Source organism: Petaurus breviceps, unplaced genomic scaffold (assembly GCF_028583685.1).
Source record: "Petaurus breviceps papuanus isolate PSGF00001 unplaced genomic scaffold, PetGlider_PUasm1.0 90842, whole genome shotgun sequence".
NCBI classification, from domain to species: Eukaryota; Metazoa; Chordata; class Mammalia; order Diprotodontia; family Petauridae; genus Petaurus; species Petaurus breviceps.
The window spans coordinates 20,083,560-20,095,808 of record NW_027187358.1 but is presented as its reverse complement, the minus strand read 5'-3'; the positions used below and the strand labels follow the sequence as shown (position 1 = coordinate 20,095,808).

General features: G+C 34.7%; 1 protein-coding gene across 1 annotated transcript in view; it reads right to left on the bottom strand.

Annotated features, from left to right (window-relative positions):
* Window positions 1–369: 369 nt before the first annotated feature.
* CIMIP6 (ciliary microtubule inner protein 6) overlaps window positions 370–12,249 on the bottom strand; it is a 55,421-nt gene continuing 43,541 nt past the window's right edge. Inside the window, 2 exon segments of the mRNA XM_069071711.1 lie at window positions 370–1,504; window positions 2,366–2,463. Of these exon segments, the coding sequence (XP_068927812.1) occupies window positions 1,145–1,504; window positions 2,366–2,463 (458 nt within the window). The 3' untranslated portion in view covers window positions 370–1,144.

The following is a 12,249-nucleotide window of genomic DNA, read 5'->3' as shown; positions in this document are numbered from 1 at the left end:
TATTATCTAGAGCAATATCATTAGTCAAATGAAAACAATAAAATAATTTCTGTTACAAACTGCTTATATTACTGAAATTGCCTTTTAACATATTTTGCAAATAATGAACTGTGTTTGGTTGAGGCTTGAGGTAAGTCTGGCAAGTTAAAAGTACTATATGAAACCATTTTTATCTTTAAGGTAATAATAAACACTACTACTAAGAGAATGTTAGACATTAAAATTATAAAATGATGGACTTACAGTAACCAGCTTTTTGAAAAATGACATGATTTTGTATGTTATGGTTTCTTTTTATGGTTGATGATTCTCTTGTTAATTATTAGTTTTATTACACAGTAGCCATAAAAACGAAGGACTGAAACAGTATTCTCTTTTAAAAAACACATTTTCAATTTTATTTTATTTTCAATTTTGAATTCTGTTCCCCTTTCCCCAACCATTGAGAAGGCAAAAAAACAAAACAAAACCCAAAAACCTGTTACAAGGTATATATTATAGTCATACAAAACAAATTCTTGAATTAGCCATGTCAAAAAAAAGAAAAAGAAAACATGCTTTAATTTGTACTGCATCTATCAGTTCTTCATCTGGAGATGAACAGTGGCTATGTTTCACTATTATTTCTATTATTAAGATAGCTATTAATAATCACAGCCCATATTTATATAGCACTTTATAGTTTACAAAGTGCTTTTGCCCACGGTATTCTCTCAGAGGGGAGAGGAATAGTATAATATTCTTATCCTTTTTCTAAACACAAGAAAGATCTGGAGAAGTTAAGGGATTTTGCATTATCACTAAGCTAGGTGTTCTAATTCTAAGTTCAGTGGTATTGTGTTATGAAAAATGTCTGATCTCAAAATATAAATAAAGTAGTTTAAAAAAACAGCAATCAAATTCCTCTACCATGCTTGAAGCATATAGGTTTTTCAGAAAACAAAGTAGAACACTGTCGTTTTTTAGTCAAAGGAGTACCATGTTCTCTCTAAAAATAAACTGTGGTCAGTTTGTATTTTTAGTTATTGGTATTAGAAAATCAAACAATTGTCAGTATGGTGAAACTAGATTCTTTCCATTTCAGGAACTAATGGGAGTATCAGTGACTGTGTTATTTGTTGTGGGTAACTTATCTGCTGATTTTTCAAAAACTCTGTTTGATTGGTGGACATAAAAGCTCCTCTCTGCTAGGAAGGATAAAATTTACTTCAGCTGTCCCAGAAATGCCTGGACTCTTTTGTTCCTTCCCAGGAGCTGTGAGGTATGCTTTGGTTGCTTCTTTGACGTCTGCTTCTGATAAGTGACATTCAGAAATTGGTGACCTTTGGGAACAGTGTTGGCAGAGAATGGGTGAAGTCTCTGTACTTGTCACTCAGTTTCCTTTCTCTGTTTTTGACTGTTCTCGTACACGCGACCTTGCAGCACTTTGGAATACTTCTGTTCCCCTAGGAACTACTGGCCCTCTTACTGATTTTATATCTGTCTTCAGAAAAGCTCCATGATGCTGGAAAGGGAAACAAGGTTGATGTTAACCAGGGGCACATAAGCATTTAGCAGATGCAGCTGGGAGCTGAGTTCATTTATTAGCTCAAGTGCTGGCAGTGCATCCATTTATTTCTCTGCCTCTTCGCTGGCTATCAAAAGGCAAAGGAATAATGGCTGGTCTGTCAGAATATTTTATTGATGAAATGAGAGCATGACAGAAAAGCAGAGAAAAAACAAGTCAGAGAAATGCATCTTGTTTTCTATGGTTCATAACTGCTCTGTCTTTAGGATTGTATAACTTGCATATGTTTTTCCTATATACAGGGCAAGTTATATCAGATTTAATTTCTAGCTGCATGAGTTGCTATGGATATGATTTTTCAACTACTGTTTTTATGAGACAAAAGATTTATGACTATATCCCAAATGACTATTAGTTTGACACAAAAAGCTATTATAATGAAATGCAAAAATGAACATCTATAGTTGGGGGAAAGTGTAGTAAGTGATTATTTAATGAAAAGGAATTTTATGCCAATATATATGAACCACATTGAAGTATGTAAAACCTTACCTTATAAGAATGATTTAAAAGAACAATAAGTAATTCATAAAAAAATTATTAAAAAGGTAATTTATAAAAAATGACAAATTCTGTGACAGGACATTATAATATAATACATTGCTAGAGAATTATAAATTATTAGTTAAAAACTTAGAAGAGTGTTTCAACTTTCAAGCTAAAGATCATTGCTAAAAACATAACTATTTTTAATATCACATTTTAAGAGTATATTGTAACTCCAATATATAAAACATTCTATAATACATTTACCAAATCTAAATATTCCTAAATAATTATTTCTAAATTCTGTCTTACCTTTGGTGGCAAACTTTTTTTGAACTGATGTATAAAAGGAAAATGATGTGAAATTTTTTTTTCATTTACTGGTAACGTCTCTGAAATTGCTAATGGAACTAAGAAAAAAGCATTTTCATGTAATTAGATGGGCATTAACAATTATACAAGGAGATATTATAATTTTAAAACTTAGGATACAGCTTTCATTAAAAAATATTAATAAAATTAAGTTGCATCTATGTGTAAACCATGTTATATAAATCTAAGGCATAGATTTTTGAGATGTAATACATTCCTTATCACTTGTATATGAAAAAAAGCAACTGGAATTTCCAAAAAAGCAATGTAGGATTACTATATATTCTTATAACTAATATTATTTCAATGATGGCTTCAATGATTTATTTTGAAACACAGATATTTCCAAGCCATTTCCAAACCACGTCACCTACACTCTGCCCATCCTCCTCATCCCCTTTCCACTGGACACCCTCTCTGCCCTCCAAGACCCTTTATTTCACCCAATACCAGAGAACCATATCACTTCCTGGACATTTCAAACCATGCCACATATTCCACCCCCTTGTGAATGTAAGATCCTTGATGTCAGGGACTGTCTTGCTTGCTTATATTTGTATTCCTAGTGCCTTAGCACAGGATCACATATATACTTCTCTCTTTGGCATTTAATCTCTTCACAACCCAGCCCCAACCTGCATTAGGACAGTACCTCACACCACAGTAAGAACATGAAAACTACCTTTTCATTCATTCATTCATTCATTCATTATGAAATGTTAGAAAAAGTATGCACCTTCACACTAGTATGGTACCAGGGAAAGAGCACTGACTTCATAGTCAAAAGACTTGGTTTTAAATCCTGTTACTTTTCATGTAACTCTGGGTAAGCCACAATTTTGATAGTTTCCTTATCTATAATATGGAAAAGTTGGATAAGATGACTCCTGAGGTCATTTAGCTTTAGCTCTCTGATCCTAATCTCTTTCTTAGCTAAATTCCTAAAAGAAATTGCTGTACTTTTATTTAAATCTTCCACAATCTGCCTTCAGGCATTAATCACTCAACTGAAACTACCTTTTCCAAAACCAATAATGATTTCTTAATTACCAAATACTCCAATAGAACTTTCTCAAATCCTTATTCATCTTGACCTGCTGTACCATTTTACACTATTGACTACCTTTCTGCTACATCCTCTCATGACACTGATCATTCTTTTTCTTTTTAAATTAAATTTAATCATTTATTTCCCCTAATTACATGTAAAAATAATTTTTAACATCCTTGTTTTGAATTTTGAGTTTCAAATTCTTTTGCCTTCCCCCCTTTCCTTCCTTCTCCCTCCTCACTGAGAAGGCAAGCAACTTGACATAGGTTATACATATGCAGCCATGTAAAACATTTCCATGTAAGTGATGCCGTGAAAGAAAACACAGAACAACAACAAAAAAAACCCCAACAACAAGAAAAACAAAGCAAAGGAAAAACATACTTCAATCTGCATTCAAACTCCATAAATTCTTTCTCTGGAGATGGATAACATTTTTCACCCTAAGTCCTTCCAAATAGTCTTGGATCATTGCATTGCTAAGAATAGCTAAATTATTCACAGGCGACGATCATATAATATTGCTGTTACAATGTTCTCCTGGTTCTGCTCATTTCACTTTGCATCAGTTCATGTAAGTTTTTCCAGGTTTTTCTGAAAGCATCCCACTCATCATTTCTTACAGCACATTAGTATTCCATCACAATCATATACAACTTATTCAGCCATTCCGCAATTGATGGACATCCCCTCAATATCCATTTGCCACCAGAAAAAGAACCATCATAAATGTTTTTCTACAAATATCCTTTTTTTTTTTCTCTTCAGGATACAGACCTAGCAGTGGTATTGCTTGTATGGAGTATGCATGGTTTTATAGCCCTTTGGGTTATAAATTGTTCTATAGTTTGTTCCAAATTGTTCTACAGAATAGCTGAATCAGTGTACAACTTCACCGATAGTGCATTAGTTTCTTAATTTTCCCACATCCGCATCAATATTTGTCATTCTTCTTTTCTGTCACATTAGCTAATCTGATAGGTGTGGGGCGGTAGTTCAGAAATATTTTAATCTACAATTCTCTAACCAGTGTTGATTTAGAGCATTTTTATATGACTACAGAGAGCTTTGAAAACTGCCTTTTTGTATCCTTTGACCAATTATCTATTGAGGAATGGCTCTTCTACAAATTTGACTCAGTTCACTATATATTTCAGAAATGAGGTCCTTATCAGAGAAACCTGATGTAATTTTTTTTCCCCACAGGAACAACTGTTAACTATGTATTTCCCACCATCATCCTTCTTTCTGTCTGTCTGTCTCTCTCTCCTTTCACCCTGTCTACTCTGAAAAGTGACTTCTGACTTTTATCTTCCCCAATCAGTCCTCCCTTCTATCAGCCCCCCTCCACACTTCCTCTCATTCTCTTCTCCTCCTACTTTCCTGTATGGTAAGAGAGGTTTCTACACCCAGATGAGTGTATATGTTATTCCCTCTTTGAGCCAGTTTCAATGAGAGTAAGGTTCACATGTTCTGTGCCACTTCCCCCACCTTCCAGTGCACTATAAAATCTCTTTTGCCCTTTTTTCATGTCAGATAATTTACCTCATTCTACCTCTCCCTTTCCTCTTCTCCCAGGGCATTCTTTTTCCTCCCTTAATTTAATTTAATTTTTTAGGTAATCATCCAATCTTATTCAACTCACACCCATGCCTTTTGTCTATGTATATGCCTTCTAACTGCCCTAATAATAAGAAAAGTTTTTTTAGGAGTTACAAGTATCATTTTCCCATGCAAGAATGCAAACAGTTTAACATGTTGAAGTCATTACAATTTCTCTTTGCTGTTTACCTTTTTATACTTCTCTCAAGTCTTGTATCTGAAAGTAAAATATTCTATTCATAGGGGGGGGTGGCTAGGTGGTTCAGTGAAAGAGCACCAGCCCTGTAGTCAGGAGGACCTGAGTTCAAATCCTGCCTCAGACACTTAACACAAAAACTAGCCTTGTAACCTTGGGCAAGTTACTTAACCCCAATTGCCCTGCCTTCCCCCCTCCCCCCCCAAAAGAAACATATAAAAAGTAAGCTTCTGGAGTAGCTAGGTGGCGCAGTGAATAGAGCCCCAGCCCTGGAGTCAGGAGGACCTGAGTTCAAATCTGGCCTCAGACACTTAACACAAAAACTAGCCTTGTAACCTTGGGCAAGTTACTTAACCCCAATTGCCCTTCAAAAAAGCAAAAAAAAAAAAGATATGAGCTGATCTCTCCTTTAAAGTACACAGTCTCACAAGGCTCAAAAGAAGCAATTTATAAAAATTTAAAAAAATTTTAAAAATTAAAAAATATATATATATTCTATTCAGCTCTAGTCATTTCATCAGGAATTCTTGGAAGTCCTCTATTTCAACTGACTATCAATCCCCCCCCCCCAAAAGATTATATTCAGTTTTGCTGGATAGGTGATTCTTTGTTTTAATCCTAGATCCTTTACTTTATGAAATATCATATTGCAAGTTCTCCTGTCTTTCCCATTCTATTGTTTTCTTCTATTTCTTTGCATTGCTCCTTTAAGAAAACCTTTTTTAAAATCTCTTTTTGCCATTCTCAAAATTCTGCATTACTTGAGTATATCTTTCCCTGTCTCCTTTCCTTTTTGCTTTCCTTCTTTCCTCAGCTATTTGTAAATTAGATTAGCATGGGTTTAATTTTCACCTCTGTTAGGATGGCTGCAAAAATGTATCCAGTTTTAGTCTTTCTCCTTAGGTCCAGTATCACATCATCAATTGTTTCCTAGATATTTTGAACTAAATGTACCATAAACAGTTCAAACTCAACATGTCAAAAACTGATTTCATCATCTTTTCTCCAAAACCTATTTCTCTTTTGAAACTCCATATTTCTATCAAGGGCACCACCATCCATCTAATCATCCAAGACTGTAACTTTAGTGTCATGCTCACTTCCTCTATCACCTCATAACATATCCAATTAGTTTGTCTCCACCATTATTTCTTGCATACATCTCCTTTCCTTCACTCACCAAGCTTCCACCCTCATTCAGACCCTTATGACCTCCCTCTTGGACTACTGAAATGGCCTTCTAATAGTCTCTCCCCTGCTTCAAATCTCTTCCCCTTCCCAATCTATCTTCATATAGGTTCCAAATTGATTTTCCTAAAGTGCAAAACTGACCGTGTCACTTTCCTACTCAATAAATTAGAGTGGTTCCCCATTAACTGCAGGATAAAATATGGACTCCTTTCTTTGGTACGTAAATCTCTAAAACCCCAACTTGTCTTTCCAGGTTTATTATGCACACTCTCCATGACATAAACTATAATCAAGATAGTGATTAGTTAGTGAGCAACAAGACAGTAGACCATTTTGTCCAATTTCCATGACTTCTCAAACCTCCCCAAAACAGAAATTATGCTCCAAAGATAAGCAATTTCAACTGTTTCCATTGTCTAGGACATCAAAAATCTAAAAGAAGGTTAAAAATAACCCCTAAAACTCAGGAATTGACAGTTATTGACCCTAAGCTCAACCAGCACTCCCTCCTCCCCCGCCTCCTACACTACCAGCAGTGAGGCTGCACTAGCAGATCCAAATATACAACAGAGGCTTACATCAAAACCCATCCCTAAACCTCTGCTCCCCTACCTCTTACCAGTGCCCTAGAGACCTTGGCTCCAGGCTGTGAAAGTTTTCTTGGGCTTTGATAGCCAGTTTGGCCATAGTCCTTCAGGAGCAAAAGTCTACTGGAGGCTGCAACCTGGAAGCACCAAGACTGCAAAGCTCTGAACTGTTGGTAGCTCTGGACTGCTGATGCCAGGGAAAGTAGGCTCTTAACTGCTAGTGCTATCAAACTCTGAATTGCTGGATACTTTCTTTCCCATCCCCCAACCATTTTTCAGTTTTCTTTTGTGTGTTGTCTTCCTTCGTTAGACTGTAAGGTCTTTGAAAGCAGGGACTGTGTTTACCGTATTTGTATCTCAATGCTGAGCACAGTACCTGGCAAATAGAAGGTGCTTAGTGACTGAAATATCAGTTCACTCATAGATGGGTGCTAGAGGCTAGCATTATTTGCAGTACACTCAGCTTGGTCACTTCCTCAATGAGGTTAGCATATTGCTCCCACCATATTTTGTCACCCCAAAATGTACTTCATCTCTTGGTTATTAAGAATCCACCATCTCACCACCACAGTGAGTCTTTTCAAACCTTATACTACATACTAGAAATATGGATAATATATAGTACATATAGCAAAGTTGCATACAGTAGACCAAGTATAGAGAGCATATCAGTATATAATATCAAATAGCAGTACATGCTAACCTTACATAACAAAGGAGGGCAGACATTTGTATGGTACTTAAAGTTTCGTGAAATATTTTGCAAATATCTCATTTATACCCACGTGTTACTGTTATCTCCATTTTGTAGATGAAGGAACTGAAACTCAGAGCGGTTAAATTATTTGCCTAGGCTCACAAAGATAGAAGTATCAGGGGTGGTATTCAAGCTCAGGTCCTCTTGACTCTAAGTACAGCAATCTGTTCATCATTTCATGATGCCATTAATGGATACCATTTGGTACATGTGTGATCTCTGTCACTAAAACATCCCAGGTCAGCGTGGTCATTCATTTTCTGGATAGTTCTGACATTCCAAGAGTGATGTCTGCTCCCCACTCTTAGAATCCTCTGGTCTGCTGACCTATAGTCCTAATCCTGAGATTACAGATGGCTCAAACTTTTTATTGCTGTCTCTATCCCTCCATTAACAAGACTTTATAGGTGTCCGCTATACAATCAAGAGATAATTTTGTTCAACGATCCTCTGATTACTGGTATCAGGTGGGGCATAAAATGGAGAGACATACTCACTAAATAAGTTCACCACTGTCACAGAGAATGCATTGCACAATGTGTAAATGAAAAAAAGAATCCTCTATAGATGATGCAGATGCTTTTTTTACGGATGACATATGACTGCACAGAGTCTTGAATTTCTACAGGGCCTCCTCAATGAGATCCAAGGCATTTTATTTTGATTGATTAATATTGATATTCATGATATAGTGATATGACACTGATATTAATATATCAATTTACACAGGAAAAAAACAAATAGATAAAGAAAGCATACTGCCCAGTTTATGACACAGTCAGAGGGACAGTCCATTAAGTTAATCCATTAGTATATATAATCTTAGTTAGGCACTGCAGATAGACCATCTGGGTTCTGAGTGAATAAATCTAGGAGAATGGACTGGATTTTGTTTAAGGAAATCATGAAATGCTTTCAATGATCCCAAGCTGCTCTCTTATTTTCAAGCCCATCCTTTAAACACTGGTACCAGTGATGCTATATGGCTGAAAGATATGCATGATTACTGCCTCTTTGTATTCAAAACTTCAAGACAATGGAAGAATGAATAGCACTATAAGTAGATTGTAAAATATTGCATATTTTGACTTGCATGCAAGAAAAGACATAAAACATGTAAAGAAGGACATGTATTTTTGGGAAAAGAGATTGGGGCCAGACTTATAGTGAGAATAGAGGATAAAGCTGGACAGCTCAAATGGAATATTGGTATTCACAAAACATTAAAAGATTCAGGGAAGACCTCCAATGCATGGCATAGATTTTCTATGGAGGACTTATAAGATAACATGAAAAGGGAATACATAAGGAGAGATGGTAGGGATGGGTTCCAATCTTCCCTGGTGAGTGGAGGAGTTACTAATCTACAAATTATAGACTATCATATAATGGAATACTATAGAACTTTAAAAATGGAAATGTAGTGAGATCCTAGATCCATGAAAGTATTAAATTCTGATCCTCATAAACTGAATTGAGATCTTTCCAAGTTGTAAAGTTTTTGTGTGCAAAACCAGAACTGAATACTTATTCTTAAGGGGGACACAGCTCTATACAGCTCAATTAGTCACTAAACTATTGTCATGGATGGCAGCCAGCTGAAAGTAGCATTGTGCAACAAACACATGAAAGATATTTCCATTTTCAGAGTATAACAGGACTGCTGAAATTACAAAGTAATTAAATATAGTTATAGGACAGAATAATTATGTGATCCATTTTTATTTTGCATGAATACTTGCATATTAACTAAATAATAGAAATGTTTTACTGAAGTATTATTTCAATTATTTAAATCATCATCCACAATTGCTAAATAAAACAACAAATACATTTCAGTCTTGGATTACTTTTATAATAAATGATATACTTATTTAGGCTATACTACTACTTGAAATTTAATGCAAAGGAAACATTTGACTAATTCAGAGTTGTTCCTTTAGTTCCACTGGCTGTCTGTAATCTCCATTCTAAAAATGCTATAAAGTTTAATTTGTAATTAAAATGTATAGTACACATTTACATATATACTCACATATGCTGCATATGCATAATAAACATTATACTTTTTGCATATTTATTTAAAAACTTTTTATACTTCAATGAATCTAAGCATAATTTTTATTGTAAACTTGAAATTATAAAAAACAACTATGAACTCATATTCAAAACTATTTACAATAAAGAATATATTACAATCTGCTTGTAATGTTAATAGTTTATTAATGGCTCCTGTATGATCTTTTCCAACTTCTACTTACTTTTATTTGTATAAATGTATATAACATTGTATACTAGTCTAAATTTCATTTTTACTTTGTATATTACAATTTTTCTTTTATTTTCTTATTAATCATTTTTAATGGTGCTGAAGTATTTGTTAGCACTGATACACCACAATTTTTTTCTGCCTATTCTCCAAATGTTTGACATATGGATAAAACAAGGGTTTTGGTGTTTTTTTTTGCTATTAAAGACATCAAGTATTTTTTAAAAATAAAAATAGCTTTTAAAAATATAATCTTAGCAGACTATTGGTTCAAAGGATGGCCAGTTTTAAAAACTTGTATTGTTTACTTTAAGATTAGCCATTAAAAAGATTGAGTCAGCTGACAATTCTAGTAGAAATGTAAGTGTGTGTCTTTATACAGTCACCTAAGTTTTGAGTTTTGTTGCTTTTTAACCATTTTTCCTAGTTCAGTAATGAAATATTACCTTGGAGCCAAAAATTTACATTTCTATAACAATTAATGATTTTGAACATTTTTTCAAGTTATTATTTACAATCTGTATTTCCTGTTTTGTGAATTTCCTGTGGTCAAAACTATAACTGATAGGGTAAATGGTGCTTTGTCCCAGAGTGCTGGATATAGGTAACATGAAGTTTAGAGGGAGCTGTCAGTTCTTAAACACGAACAAGAAAGTTTAGCACATAGCTAACACAAATAATTCAGTAAAATAGGAAGCTGCTACTAGACACTGAGTTGGGTTGACTTCCTCCCCTTTCCCAACTGTTTTTTTCCCCCTACAATTCCCTGCATAGTACTCCTCTAATAGCGGGCTCAATCTTGTCTCCCAATTTCTGTCTCCTTCACCAGAGAGTATCATTCTCACTTTACCCTTCAACTGAGTGTGGACTTAATGACACTTGTCCTGTGTATGGTTTTGTGGTACTTGTCTCAAGCACAAATATTGTCTACTTATGGCTCAGCCAACTGTGCCAGTTTGGGAATTTTCTATTTTATAAATATTCATCCTATTTGTCTTCTTCAATTTATTAGCATAGAATTTTGTATATGAAGTCCTTGATTAATTCTTTTTGTGTTTGTGACTTATTTCATATTTCTAACTTCAAATTTTTTGTCATTTTTTCTTTTGGGAGGGGGGGACATGGTAGCGCAAATTTGTCAATGCTTTTGCAATTTAATTGCTTGGTTTCATTTCATTTATCATTTCAATTTTTTCATTTTGTTTTACAAGTTTCTGTTCTGACTTTTTATCTCTCTTTTCTTTTTGCTTTTATTTTGTTCATCTAATATTTTTAGGAAAATACTAAAGTTATTTGGTTTCTCTTTAATTAATAAACATTCAGGGCTATATTTCACTTGATTTTGAGAGTTGATGTGACTGCATTCCATAGATTTTGTATGTGATACCTATATCATTGTCTTTTAAATATTTTGTTATTTTTTTATGTCTTCTTTGATCCAGCTGTTCCCCTAAATGGAAGGCCTTTAAGCAAAGAAGAGATGAGCATTTATTGAGTAAGTTCTGGATTCTTGTTGAAGCATGGATTAGAATAGAAGGTGATCTAACTGTGACTCTGATCTCTCTCTCCCTTTTTCTCTTATCCATCCATCCACTTATCTATCTATCTTGCCATTTGTCTTTGAAAGGCCAGGACCCAATCACAGAAAAGTAGCTGATAATGAGGTGTTAAATTAACTGTAAAGATGCAGAGATGCCAGGTGATACCTTTATTGGGTGTGAACAGATCTCGCATGTAAATTAGAAAGGAAGAAATATCACAGGATGAACAATGATAGTCTCTTTCCCCCACCCTTAAAAATGTCCAAGTGTTAGACAAAAAGAGCTACCCATCTCCTGAAGTGAAGCGTGAGAATTTTCACGGAGCCAGGACAGCAGAACCTTGGGCAGAAGTAATCACTATAGGGAGCAAGGTGATACCTCCAGGAGCAAGGCACTGTGTCACTGAATGCCAACTCTTCCCCTTCCTTTCTCCAACAGACTTCAAGATAAAAATCCTGCCTCTACTTTATCCCCTTGAGCATCTTTTCATGGCAGCCTGAAGCATTTTCCTCTGAGCACAGGGAAAGTCTGTTTGTATTTCTTTGTTTTAGATGTTTACTTTGTCTTTATAAACAATATTACCTGCCATGATTTTTTATTTTCTATGTGTTGATTCAGAATACAGATGAG